This window comes from Carettochelys insculpta, chromosome 3 (assembly GCF_033958435.1).
Source record: "Carettochelys insculpta isolate YL-2023 chromosome 3, ASM3395843v1, whole genome shotgun sequence".
Lineage (NCBI taxonomy): Eukaryota > Metazoa > Chordata > Testudines > Carettochelyidae > Carettochelys > Carettochelys insculpta.
In genome coordinates this window covers 96,110,252-96,133,326 of record NC_134139.1, presented here as the reverse complement: position 1 = coordinate 96,133,326, position 23,075 = coordinate 96,110,252, and the positions used below count along the sequence as shown (strand labels likewise).

The 23,075-nt window shown below is 42.9% G+C and overlaps 1 protein-coding gene across 1 annotated transcript in view; it reads left to right on the top strand.

Annotated features, from left to right (window-relative positions):
- The first annotated feature begins 1,259 nt into the window (after window positions 1-1,259).
- UST (uronyl 2-sulfotransferase) overlaps window positions 1,260-23,075 on the top strand; it is a 250,940-nt gene continuing 229,124 nt past the window's right edge. Inside the window, exon 1 of the mRNA XM_074990414.1 lies at window positions 1,260-1,696. Coding sequence (XP_074846515.1) covers window positions 1,447-1,696 — 250 coding nt within the window. The 5' untranslated portion in view covers window positions 1,260-1,446. The remainder of the gene's footprint in view (window positions 1,697-23,075) is intronic.

Here is a 23,075-nt window from a genome sequence, read left to right as displayed (position 1 = left end):
ATCTGATCTCATGATTTTTGGAGGATGCTAACTCATAATTTTAGTATATTTGTGGTTGCAGTACTACTGTGTGGACAAGGTTGGGATGTTTTTTTCACCTGTGCTGAAAATCTTGTAAAAATACTTGAAACTTGTCTGTACTATTGGCTTAATACTGTTCCTGGTAGTTGCTTAAATATAGGCACTTATTTGAATAAAATTAATCACATGCTTAATTGTTTGCAGGATACTACCCTTTATGAATAGGAAATTTCAATTCAAGTTACAGACTCATGTTATGAGGGCTTGTACCCATTTAACAACAATGATTAAAGCAGTACTTAGTGTATTACTTTCTTGTGAAGACATTCACCCCTCAGAGGGGGGATGCAGTTCTGGTGGTAAAAAGATACTCTAAAGTAGAATGATATAGGTATACGTGTGCAGCAGGACTAATTATAAATTATCTTTGCACTAATATAATATAACTACATCAGTTAAAAAATCTCGCCCCTAACCAAAATAGTTCTACGGGTGAAACTTTTCAGTGTAAACCAGGTCTGAAAATCAGTTTTTTTCCCTGAAGGGAGAAGGTGGACTGCTGTATCTTTGTGTACTATCCTCAGTCAGGCCTTCTAATTATCTTAACCAACACTTCCCCCAGAGAGGGAAGAGAAGTCTGGTTCTATTAGCTAGGTCAAATCAGACCAGGTGAGAGGTGGTCACCAAAGGGCAGAAAAACGAAAACACAGCGGCTGTTGGTTCAGCTTTCTGCTTCCCCTTTACAGAACCCAAATCACAAAACTTTTCAGCCCTTGCAAATTTGGAACTGAAGTAGCACTTGGCCTGGCTCACGATGTCCCGGGGAGAGAGTTTGGAAGCACAGGCCCCTGGAGCAGGCAAGGAAGTCAGGCTGCAAACCGGGCCCCAAAGGGTGTGCGAAGCAATAGGGCTTGGGACACGGCAAGGGCGGATCGGGGCTGCAGCAACCAGCTGCTGGGTTGGGGGCCCTGCCCGTGCTAAGACCTTCCTTGCAACGGGCTTGCCCGGGCCTGGCCCCACCCCTGAGTGCGCGGCAGAGCCCGCAGGGGTCGCTGCAGGGGAAGCAGCAGCCCACCCCGCACCCCGGCGCGGTTGGGGGCGGAAGGAGGCGAGAACAGCAGCCGGCGGCGGGGGCGCGCGCGGCCAACTTTGCTGCGAGTTGGAGGTGGCAGCCCGCGGCGCACGGGCTGTAACCCGACACCGCGGGGAGAGGGCGCGGGAGAGCGGCGGCAGCGGCGCGGAGGAGGAGGAGAGAAGCCCGCGGGAGGGAGGCAGTAGGATGGTGACCGCCGCCGCCTCCGCCTAGCTGGGCTCGCGGCAGCCCGCCCTGGGGAGGGAGCCGCTCTCCTGAGCTGCCGCGAACTTTCCCCGGCGGGCGGATGGAGGAGGCGCTGTCCCCGGCGGCGGGCTGTGTGACCGGGGGCGATGAAGAAGCAGCAGCCCAGCAGCAGGGGCTGCCCGGGGCCCCGGCCGCATGTGGCCCCTTCAGCCGGCGGGGGCCCCGGCCAGGGAGGGGGCTGGAGGAGGAGGCGGCCCCTCTCGCTGCTGCCTTTCCCCTCGCTCCGCGACTACGGCTGCTGCATGGCCGCCCTGCTGCTCTTCTGCCTGGGCTCCCTCCTCTACCAGCTCAACGGCGGCCCCCCGCACTTTCTGCTGGACCTGCGGCACTACCTAGGTAAGGGCGGGGGGACGCCTGCTCTGGCTGCGCAGCTCGCGCGTCTGGCCGCCTCCGCCCCGCTCCCTGAGGACTTGTTGCGGCTCCTGCTGCCTGGACGCGCATCCCTCCCTTCCCCTCCCCTCCGCAGGGGGGTGTCCGGCCGGCCGGAGCAGCATCGCGGGGCACTGCCGAGCCCGGGCTGAGCCAGGCGCCAGGGACCCAGCGCACGCGTTGCGCCAGCCGTGGCCCCAGCTCGCCAGAGCCCCGGCGGCTCAGACGTTGGCCCCCATTGGAAAGTCTAGCGGGGTCCAGTGCCGTGCGGCATGGTACTGAGCCAGGCCTGGCTTTCCCACCGCCTCCCTTCCCTGCCTGTGGGTGAGCTCAGGCAGGGCACTTAGCATCTCTCCCCCTCCCCACTTCAGTTCCATGCCTCTGATTTGTCAGCTTTTATTTCGTGTTTTTGGACCTCTGTGCTGTGTAGCTGTCAGTCTGGACTGGGAATGCGATTGATCTGGAGCGGATCTGCCCCAGGAAAGCTCATCACCTAATACGTTATTTTGTTGGTCTTTAAAGTGGTATGGGACTGCTGGTTTGTTTTGTTAGAGTACAGACCAACACAGCTACCTCTCTGGTACTAGCTTACCTTAGGTTAGTTCCCGTTGGGGCCTGCAAAGGTCTCTCTTTCTTTTTAAAAGAGAGGCTCCTTTCTGGAGAGCGTCTTGATTGTGGATGTCATTAGGTTTAAAAGACTGCACAATCCTCTGGACCCGTGTTTCCCCAAGTGTGGTACCTGTACCACCAGTTACAGGATTTCAAACGGTACAGGGCAGAAGATAAATTACTAAAAATCAGGAGATAAGCACTGGGAGAGCAGGTTTGCCGATGAGGTTGAAATGCCAAAAAGGGTACATGAAAGTTTTAAGTTTGGGAAACGCTGCCCTAGACCTGCCTAATCACTAGTCATTAATAGTGTTCATTGAAGCTGAATGCTCCTTGCAAAGAATGTGACCCAAATCACAGGGGGTGAGGCTAACCCTCTGTCTCCCTGATTTGCAAAAGGTTGGTTCTCCAGAAGAATGGTGTATTTGAAACTCATGATAAGTGGCCCAAGACAAGTGCTGGGGAGAACTTGGGAGGTAAATGTGCAGGATTTTATATGCTGAGTTTGGGTTAGAAGCAGTGATGTAGTGGTTTAAAAAAAAAAAAAAAGGGGGAAATGAGGCTCAGTTTATGCTCATGCTACTGGTGAGGAGGGAAGAGCGGGCAATTGTCTTGTTAATAACTGCGAGTATGTGTGTAAAAAACAGAGAGTAGGGAAAAGGATGATTGGAATGAACTTGCCAAGAAAATAGAGCTTTGAACAAAGCTAGGTAGAGGGGAGTTCATCAAAGACAATTTCTAAAGCCTGAAACAAAATTAAGGCCTGTGATAGTGTTTTACTGTGCATTTTAAAACTGTACAGAAAAAGAACTTATAAACCTACATCTTCACTACTAATTTAGATTAGAACTTGGAATTTCAAGTGAAAACTACAGTTATTGCCCTTGGGATACAAAATGTAGACATTCAAGCACAACGGGTCATATTTTCATCTCTATAGTATAGAAATACTGAGAATTAAGTCTTACACTGTAGAGGAGACAGGAATGAACAGGTATGTGAATAACATTTAATATCCTGTTTATTCATTGCAGAATTGATTTGTCTGTTTCTGAAGTTTACGATTTTAGGTTCAAACCTTCTTTTGTTCTTTATTGTAATATTCCTTCCTAGTTTGGCCATTAAATTGCCACGTTTATTTAAGCATTTTTGAAATTTGCAGATGTCTGTATCTCAAATATTTTGTGAGGAATGAAGTACAACAAATGCATTAGTTTTTACCATAGGTGATTCTCTTGTGTGTTGCCTATTTCTTTGTTGTAGGGTGACCATATCTCCCTATCCCAAATACAGGACAGAGAGCTATTGAGGGTGGGGGGTGGTTCTCCTTCTGTCCAACCAGCTTGGACACATGGATTGAGGGGGTGGGGGCAGGCAGGGGGCTGCCATGCAGGGTGGCTGGAATGCAGCAGGGAGGGGGCTGCAGGCAGGTGCTCCCTGGGGGCTGGGAGAAGCCAAGGGACCCCTGCCAGGTGAGGAGTGCTCGCTGCACGATCCAGGGGCTGGACCTCGCAGGGTGCCCAGAATGCACAGGCGGGGCAGGGGCATGTCATTGCTCCCAGGAAGCTCATGGCAGTGCCGCCCTACCTGGTCAGAGTTATTCCACAGCGGGGGCGAGGGAGCACATCGGTATCTTCGCAGACCCATCAGAGCCTGGAGGAGAGCCCTGTGCCCCTCCTCAGCCCCATCGGCCTGGCCCTGGAGCTCCACTGCTTCTGCCTCTGCCACACAGCTTGTGGGCTTTGGGGGTCCGGGCACCACCCCTGGCCTCTTGGAGCTTGGCAGCTCAGCGGGACACTGAGCCCAGGGCAGGGCTGGGGGCTGCCCACGTGCGGGGCAGGCTGGGCATGTCGCATCATGCAGCTGCGCCTGCGGGAAAGGCTCCGGTCCTGTCAGGGAACAAGTGCCATGTCCTGACTTCAGGGACCCCCAGGCAGTGTGTGGCCCTTGCACCACATTGGGCTGGGCGCTGGTCTTCCTGAGCCCTGAGCAGCTGGTGGGGCTGCTGGATGGCGCAGGGCTGCAGAAAGTGGCCAGGGTGCCCTGTCCCCGGGAACCTCTCCCTACCCTGCCAGAGCCAAGTGCCTGGGCTTCCGGCTTCCTTGAGCCTTGGGGAGCTGGGAAGGAGGAGGCAGCCACCACGCCCCATGAACCAACATACCTCTCCCTCTGCAGGGCCCTCTTCTGGTTCCCTTTGGTGTGGCAGGTGAGCATGAGTACGTGCTCTCGGGCCAGCAGCAGGCCGAATAAGGGACAATTAACCCCTTTGTTAAAATAACTTGCAATGCCTTTCTTGTGCCCGAGCTACGGGGCTGTTCCGCCAAAAATGGGATGGATGGTCGCCCTACTTCGTTGCCCCTCATTAAATAAGTCAGGAATAATTCAAATAAACTAAGCATGGTAGAAGGAGCTGTTGATTTGCTTGCAGGTGAATCATGTTTACTTTAAAATAAAAGGTTGATGAGAACGCTAACACATTGTACTTTGAAAACAAATTAGAACAGAAGTGACCTGACTAAAACTGAAGAGTGTTGCATCCCATGTTTTAAAGTCACTAAAAGACCTGATTGTGCAGGTCGGCATGCCAACAATTCATTCTGTGCTCTTGTTGATATCAATGAGCACACTCAAATGCACGATCAAGGTAAAAGGACACAATTTTCAAACTACACTTCCTATCTGAAAATGTTATGCCAGTTGTTATTGCATGAAACATGAAAGCTACTAGAACAGAAAAATAATAGAAGATGGACATGGGTTTCTCTATGCTTTTTATTTGTGTTTGACAGCATTTTGCATAGCAAGTGTTATTGTTTTGGTGATGATCTGATTACACTACTCTGGGGGGAGCTCATGGGCAGGCTTTTCCTCTGGTTCTGCAAGAATGTTTGGAAGTGATAGAGTCCACTAGAAATTGAAAGTGAGACTGAACAAGTAGCATGCTGGTGTATGTTGGGAGGACTGGGTATGGTCCTAGGTTTGCCAAAAGGCTCTGGGTGGGTGGCTTTTTTTTTTTTTAATATCGGGATATAGTATTCATCTGCCTATTTAAACATATTTAGTTTGCCAGTGACCATTAAGCTTTTTTAGGGACAAAATTTCCTACCACTTTTGGGCATTTTGCCTCTCCTTTCCCTTATTGAACAGTCCATAAAGAAGAGAAAATACATTTGGAAAAAAGCTGTGATGCCTTTGAGAGGGAGAAAGTATCTACATGTGATAGTTCCTCTTTGTATTGCCAGCTTAGTTTGTCTGCAAAATATGTGCAAATCTATGTGGAAAAAATGGGCAGGGTGTGTTGGATGTGGAGCTGTGCTTAAACATTTTGTTTCCTCCCATGTTAACCTCATATTTAGATCAACTCAAAGGAGAAAAATGTGGAACGTTAACTACTGTTTTGCTTTCTAGGTATGATTGCCCACAGTGTGAATCCAGTTTTATGTCAGTGTAAGCCCACGGGAATAAAAACTGAAGTAAAAAAGCTGTGAATCATGACTTGTGACTTGACAGCTCTGATGCAGCTGTGGGACAGTATAGTTCTGATTTTGCCATATTGCCATAGACAAGAAGGAGAAGGGGACTTTCAAGATTAGAGAGTATCACCTGGCATTCCTGAATGCAGGTGTCTCGGATCTCCTGACAATGGGATCTCCTAAATCCTGGTTAGTCCTCTGGGTTTGGGGGACAGTATAGGGGCTATTTTTCCTTGCAGCTGCAGTATTTTTGTGATAAGTATTCCTCTTTGCAGATGTTTGCCTGAAGAATGTTCACATCGCCTGCAGAATGTTCCTAGTGCATGTGAAATATCGTATCTACCTTGACAGTTTCGAGTGGTTGTTATTACCATAGGATTAACTATTTAGTGACCAATATGAAATGAGTATTCTTTTGGGCTCAGTATTGTTTGTAGTAAGCAAATTTTTACCATGTTACTGGAATCGCTCTCTCTGTTGGCGTTATTTGGCATTTTTGTTGGGAGTCTCAAGGGAAAGACCAAGGACATGGTTGCGTATGGAGGCTGCCTGTTCTGTGAGCCTTCCTGTGGCTGGTTAAATGAAATACTTAAATCCTGGCTGGTCAATGTAGCTCATTTTAACAAATACTGAGTTCTCTCTTTCTCACACTTTTCATTCCACCATAAGTTTTTAAAATAGGTCTGTCAAGCAATTAAAAAGACTAATCACAACTGTGTGATTATAAAGATTAATAGATTTGTGTTTAAATATTTTGGATTTTTTTTTATTTTCAAATATACTGGTTTCAATTAAAACACTGAATACAAAGCACCCAGTGGTCAGATTTATGTTCTTTCAAATATTTGCACTGTAAAAATATCTTTCAATTCACCTAATACAAATACTGTAGTGCAATTTTCTTATCATGATTGTTGAACTTAGAAATATGGAATTACATGTAAAAAAAAAAAAAAAAAAAAAAAAAAAAGGCACAACCAAAACAGTATAAAACCAAAACCAAACAGTATAAAAGAGTGAGGGGCAACCTAGGCTGGTGAGTGGGTCACAAGTGGTCTTCCTTCATCTCGGTGGGCTGCAAAATCCTGGTAGCCAAGATGGTCTCCAGGATAGTGTAATAGCTGCATTTGTATACCTAGAATTTGTGGGGTGTGCTCATTGAACCATACTCGCACTTCAGCTGCGGGCAGAAGGAGGGCATGGCGCTCACGACATTGTGTGCAATCAGTGCACACCTCACTTCACGTGCTCTTCTTTAAGGGCATTTTACTTTTGTAATACCAATGGGGCGGGGGGAATCTATGCAGATGAGAACCAGCAGACTCTGGCAACCTCGTGCACAGGCAAAGGTAAACCAAATGTCTTGTGAGCCACACATAGAATCCCAGTGGGCCAGAGTCTGCCCACAAGTGGCATAAAACTTTAGAGCTTACACATCACTCACTTCTATTTCTTGTCCAGTCAGTCATTCAGACAAGTTAGTTTGTATTTGCAGGAGATAATGCTGCCTGCTTCTTGTTCGCATACCTCCTGAAAATAAGAACAGGTATTTGCATGGCACTGTTGTAGCCGGCATCACAGATATTTATGTGCCAGATTCCCTAAAGATTCAAATGGCCCTTCATGCTTCAACACCATTCCAGAGTGCATGCATCCATGCTTATTACAGGTTCTTCTTGAGAATGATCCAAAGCAGGGCAGAGCAACGTGTGCTCATTTTCATCACCATGACTCTGATGCCATTGGCAGAAGGTTTATTTTCTTTACTGGAGGTTTGTAGTTTCTGCATTGGAGTGTTGCTCTTTTGGAACTTCTGAAAGTGTGCTTCACACCTTATTCCTCTCAGACTTTGGAGAGCAATTCAGAGTCTTCAGTCATGGTGTGACAGGATGTGGCTCACTGCCATGGAGTCTCTTGCTGGCTGCACTGGGAGTTATCTCGATCCTCTTCTGGGCATCCCCTTCTGGCTGATATTTTGCCTGTCATTGCTCTGCTCCATTGTCTGGTGTTGCAACCCTCTTGTTTTGGACCCTCATTGTTTCCAGCACCAAAGTGTCTTCCTCAGGATGCTGCTTTCTGGTAGCTCTCAGGACTTGGTTTCTCATCCTCTTCTGGGACCATCTGCAGCCCTCCGTCTTCCCTGCCCCTGTGGCCAACTCTGGCCCCAAAAACCACCCCATTGCCTCAGGGGCAAGCCACGTTCTGTCTAGGCCACTCTCCCTGTTGGCAATGTGTGGTATATGGGGGCCGAGCAGGACTGAGGCCCTCCCGTTGCTCTGGGTCTCGCCTCAGGAGGCAGGTGGTATGTGCTTGTTTACTTGCTTTGGTCTCACACTGAAGCAGAAAAATGATACATAATAAAATCCCACTTTTCAAAGTGCTTTTTTAAAGAAAAATTTTAAAAACGAATATGGCAGTAAGAATCTCTTAGGTACACACAAAATAATTTTGTGTAATTCTCACACTACTAAATGCAGATATAGGCCTGTGTGTGGTTTGCTTGTTTGTGAGTTTAATTGAACCAACTTTGTAGAAAAGTTAATTCTAGTAAGTAGTTCAGATAACAATTTGAACAGTTTAAAGTGTTCTTTTATATTTCAAGAACATTGTTCACACGGAATAGAATAGATGGCATCTTGCTGGAGGCTTTAAGTGCTTAGATTTTTAAACGATTTTAAGGTTTTATCACAAAGCTTATCCTAAACCCATTCATTACTTGGTGTAACAACAGTTGCTCTTACCTTTGGCACCAGATTTTTGAAGGCAAAACCCCACTTGGTCAGATGCATGGAGTGGAAATTGCAGAAGCAGGTATAAATACACTAGCCCTGAAAAAATTAGCAAGAAGTGCGCTTTCGAAAGCGTTGCTTCCTTTCAAAGGAACTTTGTCTACATGGCTATTTTGCATTTAGAAAGCAGCATTTTCAACATCGTGAGTGGCCACCATTATGCAAATAAGGTGCCGAATATTCATATCAGCCCCTCATTAGCGTTTTTGATCTGCTGCATTTATATGCCCCTTTGAAAAGGGAGGGGCAGTGTAGATGTAGTCTCATGGTGGATATGGCCCACTCCCAGCTGCCACATTCTTGTTTTCATGGATAAAGAGTAACACAACTACCCCTCTGATTAATTGTTGTGTTTTGTAGAATCTGAAAATCTAAAATCTTTAGCACTCTATTCTGGAAAAAAACATGATCCATATCAAAGTCAAAAATCTGTACCTGCTATTTTTCCTAGTTTACTTTCAGCTCCTTTGGGCATGGTTTTGTATTGAGAAAATGATAGTTTTAGTTAACTGGAATATTTCTGGAGTTCAATTAATTTTTCCTACCTCTCAACTTTGAGATGAGTTTTTGGGGGGCGGGGGGAAACAAATTACTTCATCTCAAATAGCCTTTTTTTTTTTTAAAGGCTGCATAGGAATGTTGTTTTCTATGCATAAATTACTTGCTTATCATTCAAAAGTGTCCCATTTGTAAGAATAAAGCTTAAAATGAAGATTGAGTGATATATTTATAACTTTATATTTATCATTTTCACACACGTTTTAATAGGAAAAAGAGCGATGAAATAATGAGGGCAGTTATCAGTGATTTTAATTTCTAATGGAGAGGGAAAGACCTCTTTTTAAATCTTGACTATTACTTTTGGCTATACAGTTCTAACCATAACAACTTGGGGCCAAGAGTACATTTTGATGATATTCTAAAAGAGCCTTTTTGCATCTGGCGTATTGAATGGTTTGTTAATCTCCAATTGTGTATCAGAGGGCATACTTTGTTTTATTTCATATAAAACTTCTGTTTTGTAAATTTATTTGTAAAACAAGGAACGCTCCTTCCACGGAGATTGTGTTCTTGAAACTTTGGGGAAAAGGGTGACCATGTCAACAAAATAATTATTATTTCACTCTCTGAGAAGAGAAAAAAGAGAGCCATCAATTTTTCTCTTTAATTGAACTTCTGTTTTTGATTGCAATTTTTTGGTCTGTAGTTACAGTAAACCCTCAAAATGCACAATTTCGAGTTGCGCTTAATTTGCAATAATGCGAGTTAAATGCAAGATGAAGCCGCTCTGCAGCTCTCTGCCCGCCCAGCTCCCCCAGGGGCAGGGAGCAAGGAAACTGACTGACACCAGCCCTGGTCAGTTCCCTGTCTTCTCTGAGTGGCAGGGAGCTGGATCCTGACTCCCAGCTCCCTGCGCTTATAGGAGACTGGAAACTGACCAGCGCTGCTGTGCTGGTTAGTTTTCTGGCTCCTGAGTTATGCAAAAATTCAACTTACAAAGAGGTTGTCAAGAATGCAACCTCTGCATAAGTCAGGGGTCTACTATATTAAGTCTTTGCCACTGTCTTTTCTTTAAGGTTAGTTTTGTTGCTGGAGAAGTTTTGTAAGTGCAGTAATCTTAAGGAAGTGATGCTACAGTGTGTTGGGACTATGTACTTTCATATCCGGCAACCCCAGGATTGGGAGGTTGCCAGATGTTAAAATATTCCGGTAAACAGAGAACCCCGGTGGGAAGGCAGGGAACCGTGCTGGCTCCACAGGTAGGAGCAGGCTGGGGTGCAGAGCCCTGCCGGCAGCCCCAGCTGCTGAAACACCAGCTGAGTGGTGGGTGGACCCCCTGAGAGGCAGCTGGGTTGCAGAGCCCTGCTAGCAGCTCCAACCCAGGGGAGCTGGCTGGGGCTTGGGGAACTTTGCTAGGGTGTGGGACAGCCCTGGCTGTTCCAGCATCAGGGACCTAGCCAGGGCTGGAGGAACCCCAGGAGAACCCAGGGCAGAGAGCCAGCAGGGAGCAAAGCTCTGCTGGCAGCTCCAGCTCTGGGAGCTGGGGGTGCTGGGGGAACTGGGAGCTGGGAGGGGTTCAGAGTTCCACCAGCAGCTCCAGCCCTGGGGACTCAGCCAAGGCCAGGGTTCCCTTGGGGCTGGGACCCCCTCCGTCAGCTTTCAGGGAGGCAAGGCAAGTGCTCAGCAAGAGCATTGTATTTATGCTGGTTATTTGTGAGTTCTGGTTGAACAAATACCAGATAAAACAGAGTTTACTGTAATCAGAAGGCATATTCCACTCTACTCTCTGTTCCCTTTTTCCTCATGAGCTGTGGTGCCATGGCCCCCATTTGCACTAGGAGTCCTTTTCCACCTTCCACTTAAACTGCAGGCTGTATTAAATCTGTAATAATGTAATGCTGTTACAGCATGGAGAACTCCTTGTAGGTTCGAAGGGAGATCAGAAAGTGTGTGGTGCATCTTCAGAATTCTGCCCATTGTCCTTTCCATATAAAGGTAGGTACGTACTGAGACATAAAGAAGGGCTTCTGCAGAGTCAGGTGGGGTGAAACTGTCTTGGCTCAACTAAGCTTTCTCCCACCCAACCCAAAATTCAGAGTAAAGAAGTGAGTTCTCTGTTCCATTTTTCTGTGTTGTCAAAAATAATTCCTTTGATAGGGATGCCAACTCTCCCAGACCAAACGGACCGAACACTATTTGATTTTTTTATTGGTATGCTCATGATATAAGTATTGGTTTCTTGTCAATTTCAGTGATATTTTTTTCTAAAATCTAAAAGAACTTACAGTGTAGCCCTAGAATGAAAGTTCTTAAATTTAATAAAGAGATTCTCTGGCCATCTCTCCTTTCATCTGCATAAAATCTATGAGAGTTACAATAGTTGATTTGTATTTTAGGTTGAAGCTCTCTAATCTGACACCCTTGAGGCCTGACTGATGCCAAGCTAGAGAATGTGCTGAACTCCAGGAGGTCAATATTGTTTGGCAGCATTACCAACACTTTCACTGCTTACTGGGCTCTTTAGAGGCCATTTAGGGAATAAATTACAGCTAAATTACAGCACAGAACTCTGAGAGCCAGGACTGGTGTCTGTAAACAATCTATGGGACTGCAGGAAACTTTGCCACATCCATGATAAATGAACATCCTTATAATTAAAATTATGCCAGTTCAGAGAGTGCCGGACTAGAGAGGTTCAACCTGTTCTTTCATTGCTAAGTTTATTTTGCTGCACGTAGTGGGTAAGATGCTCAGGACTTGTGTATCTGAGGAATTTTTATTCTAAATCAAAAATAAATTTTTAAAGAGAAACCTACAGTAATTCTTTGAAATCAGTATGAGGCATGTGTTAATTGTATTCAATGTGTTTGTAATGCAGGAAATGTTTTTGTTCTTTTTGAAAAAGAAACCATGCTGTCGTCATTGACTCTTATTCTTTCATCTGTTTTCTCTCTGCTCTCCTGCTGACTCTCTTCTTCTTGGCTTTTCTCTGTGCACGTGCTTCATGGATTTCTCCTTGCCCAACTGCCCTGTGCACCTGTCTGCATATACCACTTAGTGTTACTCTACTATTAGTTGCTTGGTTTCTTGCACCTTTGGTCTTGCTGGAGGCTCCAAGTTCCCAAGGATGACTCCCTATTTTCTCACCTCCCCTTCCTATGTCTCAGAGGCTCGTACAACACGGGTCTGAAACGTCTAGGAATATTAACCTGAATCCGAGCTATTTGAGGTGGAAATCATTGAGTAAGACCTGACGAGAACATATGCTGCAAATTAGATATGTCTCTGTTGTTTAATGTGGCAAGAAAAATGTCCAGTATGATTTGAGGATGCCTGTGCATGCAGGTTAGTCACTGAGTTGGAGAGGTGGTGGTCTATGTTAGTATAATTTCTTTTGTTTGTTTGTTTTTGAGATTACACATGAAGTATCCTCTTAATTTTTGGGCACCACAGTACCAGAAAGAAGTGAACAAATGGAATTCAGTTAACATGGAACTTAGATTAAATATGCTTTGTTTTGCTAACCTGGAGATATAATAATCTTTATGTCCATAACATTTTGGAGATGGATAGTGTGATGGTATGAAAATGTTATAACTAGTAGTATTGAGCCGAAATAAAGGCCCTGCATAAGTTGAATAAGTACTACATATCCTTGAGATTTACTTGTCTGTTGAGCACACCCACATGGGTAGTTGGGGGAAGCCCCAGAGCTTGGGTCACTTAAGACTGGACAAAGCAGTAGGAAAATATCCTACAGGGAAAATCTTGTACCACCTGAGGGAAGGTTTTGCTGGACCTAATAGATCTCTTCTAGCTTTCATTTTATAGGTCTTTATTAAAGTGATGAGTGTAATCTAAAATGTAGAAGGTAGACACTCAACTCTGATTTCATTAACTTGTCAATTTATGGTCTTTCACGAATGCCCCACGCACAGGCCCACTGACGGGAAGTGAGGGGGAGGGGGCAAAGGTGGCAGTTACTTTCAGGCTTGGCATTTCAAAGGGGCCAGAAGTTTTGGCCGCTGCTGCTGCTGAAGGAACAGTGGTGGCGGCTGCAGCTCTAGGCCCTTTTGAAATGAAACAGTGCTGTGCTGCTGCTCTGCTCAGAGGCAGTGCAGGAGGGACAGAGCTGTTTTCCTTAAGCCCCTCCCCTTTCACCTTTGGTCCCACCGCTGCTGGGAGCAGGAGCCGAGGCCCTCTCCCACCTTGCCCCTCTAAGTACCGCTGCCTAGGCATATACCAGTCTCTGTTGTTTTGTCTGGTGATGGATGTCAGAATGCCTGGGACACTATGTTGCCTAAGCAGTGGCACGTGAGACAAGAATAGGTAGGGAGGAAGGCAGAGCTGAAGCAATGAAGGGGAAGTTGTACTTTGTGCAACCCCTTCAATTTCAGAGAAGTCCTGATTGCAGTGCTTTAATAGCGTGGCAGAACTCAAGTGTTTCTAGAGCCGCTTTCTGGGTGAAGTGAGCTCGTTGTAGGATATGGGAAGGAGATTATTTTGGGGCTGGGTGTGCTAGGAGGTCTGTTTGTTAGCCCCTACCTGAAAAGAATCAACTAATAATATGCCCTTTCAGAGTGTCTTATCGAAAATTCTCAAAATACTTTTGAAACAGCTGAACATCATCGCATTCTGGTAGGCAAATTACTTTTCCCATCTCGCGTACAAAGAGAAGTTATTCAGTGAGACCAAGGAAGAGGTGGGGAAAAAAGGTGTGGGTTATGTCTCTATTCCTTTCTCCATGCACTAGACTGCACATGGCATTGTAGTAATCAGTAAAGAAAATCAAATAATGAGTAAACATAATAATTTGATGTAAATCTTTCCAGAATGCTTGTCTGATAAGTCAGCCAGTTGAATCCCAGTATTCAGATACTTATGTCTTTGAATGAACAACTTGTTTTCTTAAACTTTATAAAGTTTCCTTCTGTCATTTTTTTAATCTAATATTTTTCTAAATAATCGGTGAGTCAAACTTTGGCACAGTTCTCTGATTCATTATAGCCAGGCATTTCCTTTTTCTAAAAAACTACAGAAGTAGCTGATAGTTTCAGAGGTTTTTTCCTTTTTTTTTTTTTTTTTTCTGTTGTGAATGTTGGAAGTTGTGGGGTTGGATGATATGGGGATTATGAATTCATGTCCTTTACCTCCTGGTCACCAGTTCAAGTACAGCTGAAGTTAACAAAGCCAGACTGTCTCAAGGCTGTTCCATAGTTTGTGTGGAATGAGATGATGTCAGCTCAGTGTTGATGTCACAACTCCCCCTTTCATTAGCGCAGATGCTAACCTTGTTCGCCTTATTAATGGAGCCAGGGACATGGGGAAAGCACTCTTGCCCCTAAATGAGGTTCAGCTAGGTCAGGGTTGAGGCACAGCTGGAGATCGGTTGGAAAGAATGTAGTAAATTTATTTGTGCTGTCCTTGTTTTGAATATAGGAGATTTTGTTATAGAGCAGTCAGTCTAGGATCTTTCAACAAACCACTTAAAAATTCTGGTTGTACAGTACTTAAAATCCCTACTTGGCATTGTAGAGGAGGGTCAAACTTGTAGCAGGCTGGCAGTTTTTGCAAAGTAACAGCTGAGTAGAATATCTGAAGTACATCCTGGCTTCTGCTCCTTCATCTCACTCAGAGTGCTGTTCCTCCCAGATTCTTTCTGTGCTTTACCATGGAAGATGAGAAAAGAGGCAGCATGACAAGCCTTACAGCTGAGCAGGGAAAAAATCTGGTCAGGACCAGGAATGAGTACCCAGGTTTCCAAAGTCCGTGTTCAGTGGCTCATCTACTGGGCCTTATCACTACTGACGTTAGAATTCAGGAGAGCTAATAATGACAGATTTTGTCGTGAATGTAGTGTTCATGAAAGGGATGAACTAAGGTAGGCAGTTAATGGTGCAAGTTTCCCAGAACAATTCTAGCTATTCTGACCTTCATTGTCCCTATTCTTCCTGTTCTGTAGCCCGTCTGAATAAAAAGTTATCAAATATAACCTCAAAAAGTACAATTATTTTAGTTTTTCTTAAATCTAGAATTAATGATACCACCTTGCCTCTCCTTACCTATCTTTACTCCTTTTATCTGCTCATTCTACTCTATGCATGTGTGGAAAAAGGGTGACCAGAAAACGCGCACGGTATGCAATGCTAGAACTCTGGTGCTGAGAATAAAAATGTCATGCTTATGGCATCTACACTTCAGCGATCTTTTGAAAGAGGGTCTTCTGAAAGATCATCTTTCGAAAGTGTGTGTCCACATGCAAAGAAGTGGATCAAAAGATCGATCCACTCTTTTGACAGAAAACATCCACACAGCTGCTCATCTTTTGATGAATGGGCCAGGGATCAAAAAAATCTAGCAGTATGAAGACTGCTCTTTCAAAAAAAAAAAAAAAGGGCGCGCAGGGCATCTACGTGTGCTTTTTTTGAGAGAAGCTTTCGAAAGAAGGTGCTCTTCCTGATCCAGGGGCAGAAGAGGGCTTCCAGAAGAAGAGCCATGTTCTTTTCATTTCAGATCAAAAGAGCACGTTTTGTGTGTGGACGCTCTGTGTGTTCTTTCTAAAAAGGGCCTGATTATTCCAAAAGAACTTGCTTAGTGTGGATGTGGCATCAGAATCTATCCAGTGTGGTCATGTTGGCATGTATAGGCTCCTCAGTGCCTTGCATCAGGTTTAGTAGATGGTGTTGAACAGGAGGGAGAGAGAAGGTAGTTACTGAGAATTTAAAAAAAAAAAAAAAAAAAAAGATGGATGGAAGGAGTGTGGACAGACCTGATTAGTGTTCCAGAGCTTAAACTTGGAAAACGTATCCTCTAGGGTTCTTCCCTTAGAAATGTGTAAAGGAGGGAAGAGAGAGGCAGTAACCTGAGTTATATAGATAGAGCCTTTAAATTGCATAGTATTAACAGAAGCAAGTGGCAGTCATGGTGGTCTGTCTTGTAAGAGACCCTTTTCTTACGGAGGAGAGGATAGTTGACAAGTTGTACCACTCTAAAACCGCCTTCAATTGTTCTGCATGATTTGTGTATTAGACTGTTTACATTGGGGAAAATAAAAGGATTTTTGTGGCAAGGTAAGGTGTAGATGCTGCTTATGTGCTGACTTTGAACATGTTACAGCTGGGTTCAAAAAAATACCCTTTTAAATTATTGCTGCTCTGGTAGCCAGTTACTTAAAGCATGCTGCTGGCAGAGCTGATGCTTGGGAGGGAAAGACTGGGAAGTGCATAGAAACAAAGGCAATATCCATGTTTATCTACACGCCCAGTAGATTTTAATTCTGTCTTCTCAAGCCTACATATAGTAAGTCTCAAATATCTGTGCTTAGTTTGCAGAGCATAAAACCATTCTTAATGGCAACAAGCACTACAGATTTATACATACAAATCTATGTAAATTTCCCTGCTTTTTGGAGGCACATAGCTCTTTTTTGACTATAAACTTTTCTGGAGAGCCTTTCTCATCTCCAATGTTGAGGTAAGTATGCTCTTTCTGAAGTATAAACCAAGAGAGGTATTTGATTTCTAATACTAATAGTTATCGGGTCACAAACAAATTAATTATAAAATTTTACAGGGACTTGATAATTTGGCTAATGCTTTGTATTTAATGTGTTTGGTTTTGGTGCAGCTGAATGCATGAAGTTTTCTGTTTTCATATTAAATTATTTTGAGTCTAATTCAAGCCTGAAGTTTTGTTTCTATGTTGATCACAGGACGTTGCTCTGCATATGATGGTTTACATCACACAAAAACCACAGCATGTTTCAGGTTCGCTAATTAAGTTCCAGTTTAAAATTGGAAAATTTAGCAATTCAGTTGCATTTTGGCTCATGTTCAATGGTATTTCCTTGCTCGTATACTTGTAAAAACATTAAAAGCCAGGTTTCTGCTTGCCTCATCATCCTCAGTACAACACTTCAATTGATGTACTTATTTTAAAAACAGCGTTAAACTCTTAGGCTATGTCTACACTAGAAGCAGCTGATGACAGAAGTTACTGTTGACAGGGAAATCTCGACAGAACCTCTGTCTACAGATTGCGTCTACACACAGCTTGCTCTGTCTGCAGAAAACTGCGAGACTGCACTGCCTTCTGGTGCCAGAAAGTGGAATGGCCGCTCTGCAAAGAGGGCTGCCTGGCAATCGGAAGCCCTCTCTGTCGACAGAAGTGTCTCGACAGTAATTGGTCCAGAGATTGTTATGCCTCAAATTTTGGAGGGTTAATGCTGTGGTAGCAAAGGCAGAGTTCTGTCCAGAATTTGTCGACAGAATGCTTGAGGTGTGTAGCTGTTGCCTGAGTTGTGTCGACAGAAGATCCCTTCTTTTGACAAAACTCTCGAGTGTAGACCCAGCCTTATTCTGGCACGTCTTCCTTTTGCCAGTTCCCTGTCCACCTATGTCTTTGGAGGGAAGAGAGAGATTACTGGACTCTGAAACTATGAACTTTCGCATCCATTTGAAACGCCTCCCTCTGAGATATTTCATACCCAGCTAGAAACATTACTGTAAGGATGAATAGCATTTTTTATCATAATCCACCAACTTTTTTTGTAACATTTTAAAATTTCACAAACACAAACTGGAGTACGTTTCCGCTTTAATGTAGCGCATGGGGGAAGGGATGCTCAAGTATTCTTTGTCTCTGACCTTTGTAGCATTACTCATACACCGTTGATGAAGTGAATTAAACTCTAATATAGGATTGCAATGTGTTTTGACTCCTGAGGTTGTACTTATTTGTGAAGTAACCCCAAAGAACTGTTTATGACAATGACTAGACCTATAAAATGTCAGTTTCTGATTGTGTTTTTCTTTTGAAAAGGGAAATGTACTTTTCCCAACTCTACTCCTACTTTAGTTCCAAGAATTTAATCTTGGCAAGGACATAAGGCCACTGCCTTAACTTTTCGTACTAGGCACTGTACAGTTTTCTTGATTTGGTTTTGTTTTGTTTTTGTTCTTGTTCCTAAACGGTTGTTTTTCTGCTGAGATTGTGGTTAAGTAGAGACTAGTTTATTTTCTTTAATGTCTTTCACTAGGAATAACTTGAAACAGGCTGCCTAAGAGACTTTATTATACTGCAGTATATTAAAGTGTTTTCAAATTTATATTTCTTCATTTATCTATGCAGCTCTATCTCTGGTTTATTTTGTTTGGAACTTGAGTGATAGTGCCACATTCTCTTTGTTACTTTTGTTGAGGAGGGAGTTCTGCTGGATTTTTTTTCTTTGGTAGCTAAATTTTCTGGTTTTTAAATTTAACCGAAGAATATGAAGAATCTGTGGAAATTGCTTCACTAAAGACTCTACATTCAGCCCTTTTGCTCTCCTCTCCTACTGTAGGTGTGAGGTCCTCTGCTTGTTGAAATAACTGGGCCAGTTTAACACTCCCATGATATACTTGCTTTTCCTAAGATTTAATATCTGATTTAACCAAGTTGGTGAAAGCATGAGGTCATTTATGCACTATGTAAGCAGAAATATGTATATCGTACCTTGCTATTTAAGCCAACGCTATTTTATTTGCCTTACTACATGGAGGAGAATGTACTAGTGACATTGCTCCTAATTTAAAAAAAAGAATGGAAAGAAACATGAGAGATAAAAGTAACCTGTTATTAGACCATGAAGTGTTGAAATTTGACCTTTTGATCTCTATGCATGGTCTGAGTACTTGTGGTACTTTTTATGGACACTAATAGTCCCACTTACAACAACTTCATTAATAAATAAATAAAGACGCAGAGCTTTACCATTTAGGTGGTGGTTGGTAGCCTTAGCGGGTCTTCTATAATCAACAGGTGGCATGGCTTTCAGCAAGTTCCCAGCCTCTTGAGGGAGGAGGAGTGGGGCTGAACTCCCACCTCGTGAGACAATGAAAATCAACTTGTGTGCCACTCTTGGCACCTGTGCTGGGAGTTGCTGACCCCTGTAGTAGACTGTTTAAGATCAGATCAGATGTGGCTGATTTTCCTTTCACTAGTGGAGAGCTAGTACTAATCCAGAAGTAGATAGTACACCTTCCACTCAAGAAGGATTTTACTGACATGATTGTTAGCTAAATAAGGGATCATATGAGAACACCATTTTAAAATTCTTCTTTTTTTTTTTTTTTTGAAAATGGACATGGTCATACTTGTTTTGAAGCAGATGTGCTCAATATCGATGGAGGAATTTGCTAATGCTTGTTGGTATATCTGTACTGAAAAATCAGTAGAAGTTGCATTAACGGTAACTTTGTCTTTAGTGGGGACACTGGTCATGAAATTTAAGATATGCTCCCTGTTATCACAGTTATCCTGCATTACAATTTAAAGGGCCTTAAAGTCTCCCCATGCTGTATTTTTACATCCTTCTACGTATGTCACACATTGGCTTTGTGTTGGTGTGATTCTCCCTTAGATCAAGTCCTTCATGGTTGTTGGAAAAAGCTTGAAAATGTGATTCTAGTAATCAAAAAATGAATCCAAAACTTATTCTATTAAAAATTTTTGAAGCCTGGCTTGGGATTTTTGAGCATGACAGTGCTTAATGTGTTCAAATTCTGTTAAGGATTGAAAGGATGGCTTATCAGAAGAGTGTTGTTTTATGTTCAAATGCAGCGTTTTAAATACGGTTTGAATCTGGCTATTGACTTTTCAAAGTTATCTAAAACATAAATATTCTTTATTTGATTTGTTTAATGGTCAATGAGTAATCACATTAAAGATTTTTCTTTCTCTGTCTTTTGTAATGATAAACAGCCTATATTTTCTCTAGTCTGACTTCAAGATGAATGTGTATGTCCCTTAAACAACTGAATGGACAAGATTTCTTTTGCAGGTCAACGACATGTTTCTTATTAACAGGTGTAGCAAAGATGTTTTATTCTTTGGAAGTAATATTCAAAGTGTAAATGGAAACCCAGTCTTGTGGCTCTACACTGAAAAGTAAAATGGATCAGTTGTGATCCTTGTGGCTTCTGTTGCTGTTCATGACTTTTATTTTTGTCTCAGATTGAAATAGCATTGTAAAGTAAATAAAGGGGAAAGATTTACGTTTAGAGCTAATGATATATTGATTTAGTTGATGCAGAGAACTAGAACAATAAATTCATCTTCCTCTTAATAATGTTGCTGTTTACCCAACTTGATGCTGAACCTAGCTATTACTTCGATAAATGTCTGAGATTGAATAAGTAATCTCCCCTCTGGATTTGATTGAGTTGAGGGTATAAATCCTGTTTTAGCCAGCCAGCACCTCTAGAGTGAGCAGTTAGTCTTGCGTGCATTTATATCCAGGAAAATCTTGCTGTTTTAGCTGCAGTAAGCGCCTGTTTTCATCCAGAGGCTGGGAGGATAAGCCAGAAGACAGAGGAGAGTTGGTAACTCAAGCAGGCACATGTGAAGTGTCTTATTTATATAGGGGATTTGGTGTTGCGGGAAACTGATCCTTTTGAAGGCTGTGAAAATGTGCATGCTAATAGATCATAACCTTAGTCCTTCATCTCTGATGTTGATCATTGTCGGTCTGCAAAGTGAAAGTGGATGCTGAAAATTGTTAGCCTTATGGATAGTGCTTACTGTCTTAAACACAAGCTTATTAGAGAGTTTGTGTCATGGGACAAACAGTACCTTAGACCCCTTTAGTCTCTCTCAAGTACTCCCTTGTAAGTAGCAAACCTGACTTCCTTCATCTCATTCTGGGGGAAACCACAGGGTTCAGTGGCACTCAGTTTGAATCTCTGCTGCAGTCCCCATTTTCCAACCATGCTAACACAGGCCCAACTTAGTTTTGGCATCTATTATAGTTTACATTCAGAAATGTGTGACAGCATAAGTATGTAGTGGCACAGGGACCATGTCTTCAAAATAAAGCATACTTGATTCATTTCTGAAAGGTACAAAGAACCCGTAGCATAGGCTAAAAACAATAAATGGCCTATATGCATGAGTTAGCCTTACATCTTCAGGTTTCCTTGCCAGACTTTGTAAGCTTCCCTCAGCCCAGTGAACTCTCTTTCTAGTAGAGAGAAGCAGCGTGTCTGGCGGCTGCAGCAGTCTCTCTTTGTGTCTGTCAGTCAGCTTTCACTGGGGCGCCTAGGGCAGCCTCTGACCGCTCACTTCACCCTTCTTTCCTTTTCTGTTGTTGTTGAGGTTTAAAATTCTCTTCAGCCTTTGGAGGAGTAAACATTCTGATCTTCATGTAGTCAGACAGGAGGTACTACCTATCTCGGTGGCTTTTAGACTCCTCCGGGCTATTATACCCCTTTCAGGTCACTAAGAGGTCTTGCATACTCCAAGTTTTGCCTCACTTGAAACATACATGCTTACAAAAGTGTCTCAGCACAATATCACTGAAATCGCTTACTTTCTCATTGTCACACCCCTCATGCCTTATGAAAATTGGCTTATTAATATGTATAATTTGAAGATGCTTTACACAAAACAGGTCATGCTACAGGTCAGTTTTGCAGTTACAATCTGCTAAATCTGTAAATCCTATTTTGTGCATGTATCCTATGTCTCCCTCGGCATATAAATTACATACGTTTGGACTCCCTTACGTCGGTTGACACCTCACCTCTGAATACAGTGCAGTTTTACACATTTTGTTCTAGACCCGTTACAGTATTTTGAAAGGTATTGTTAAAAACATTAGAGAAAATAGTACTTTCTCAAATGACGATTTGCAAGTGAACAGACTGTTTCAAAGTACAGTGGTGCAGCTAGCCTTATGAAGGAAAGTTCATTTGAAATGTGATTAATTCATATTTTTCTTAATTACATATTTTTCATAAAATTCATAGCCTTTCTTTGTGTAGGGGGGTTGTGTTTTTTTTTTAAGGAAGAGATTTAAGATTTCTCATATTTGTTCTTGTTATACTAAAGAGTAAGCTTGATAAATTTGTTTGCTAAGCTTACAGTACGCTGCAGAAATATAAAACACATTGAGTACTTTAGAGTAATCAGATATTCCATTAGGAATGAAAATAGGTATGTATTGCAGGCCTGTTTACTGCTAATGGATAGAAGTATTTTATTGATCAGTATTTCAGTTCCTTTTGAAGTGTCAAATGAAATGAACTAACTATACACTTGATTACATGATAGTTGACTCATCTAGGCTATGCATGACAGAATGGAAGTGGGTTTGAAAATACAGGTTAAACCTCTCTAGTGCAGCATATTCTGGTTTGGCAACATCTGGGGTCCATCATGGTTTTAGTTGGCTGAATGACCACTTATGGATGTGGCCAAGTTTCCCATGGTCCCAAGTTTGTTTACAGCCACCAGTCCTGGTTCTCAGTGTTCTCTGCTGTTATATTTTGCTGTAATTTACCCCGAAATGTCTTCTAAGAGCCCTGTAAGCAGTGGAAGTGTTGGTAATGCTGCTATACAATATTGACCTCATGTGGTTTGGCAAATTCTCTGGTTTGCACCGGTCAGATCCTGAGGGTGCTAGATTAAGGAGGTTCAACAATCTGTTAGTATGTAAGGTGCCACAGGACTTCTCATTAATTTTTAGAGGTTCAACTTCTATATTGAAAATGTAGACAATCATCAAAATAGGAATTGGGTAAGTTGCATCCACTGTTGTTAAGTGGTATAAGCATCTTCAATAATGATCTTATTTTTAATATTTATATCAAGCGTTCTTTACATTCTTCAGCTAATCCCTCTATATATTTATGCTCTTTTGTGGCATGTATATTTGAAATAACTGCGCATCTCAAGTGTTTTAAAAATTAAAAAAAACCAATGTCTTTCTTACTGATTTTAGGAGCAAACAGCTTGTGTGACAAATGTATTGTGGCAAAGCTATGTTTAAAAAAATTAAATACTTGCATTTACTAAATTTCATTTCTTGAGAAACAGCTACTCTGAACGATCTGTCTTCCTGTATGCTTCTGAGTCTCCTGTTACTGGTTAACCAGTTTATTGTTCTTGGTGAAGGTTGTGGCACCAAATGGGTTAGGGAGAGATGTGTTCTTAGCT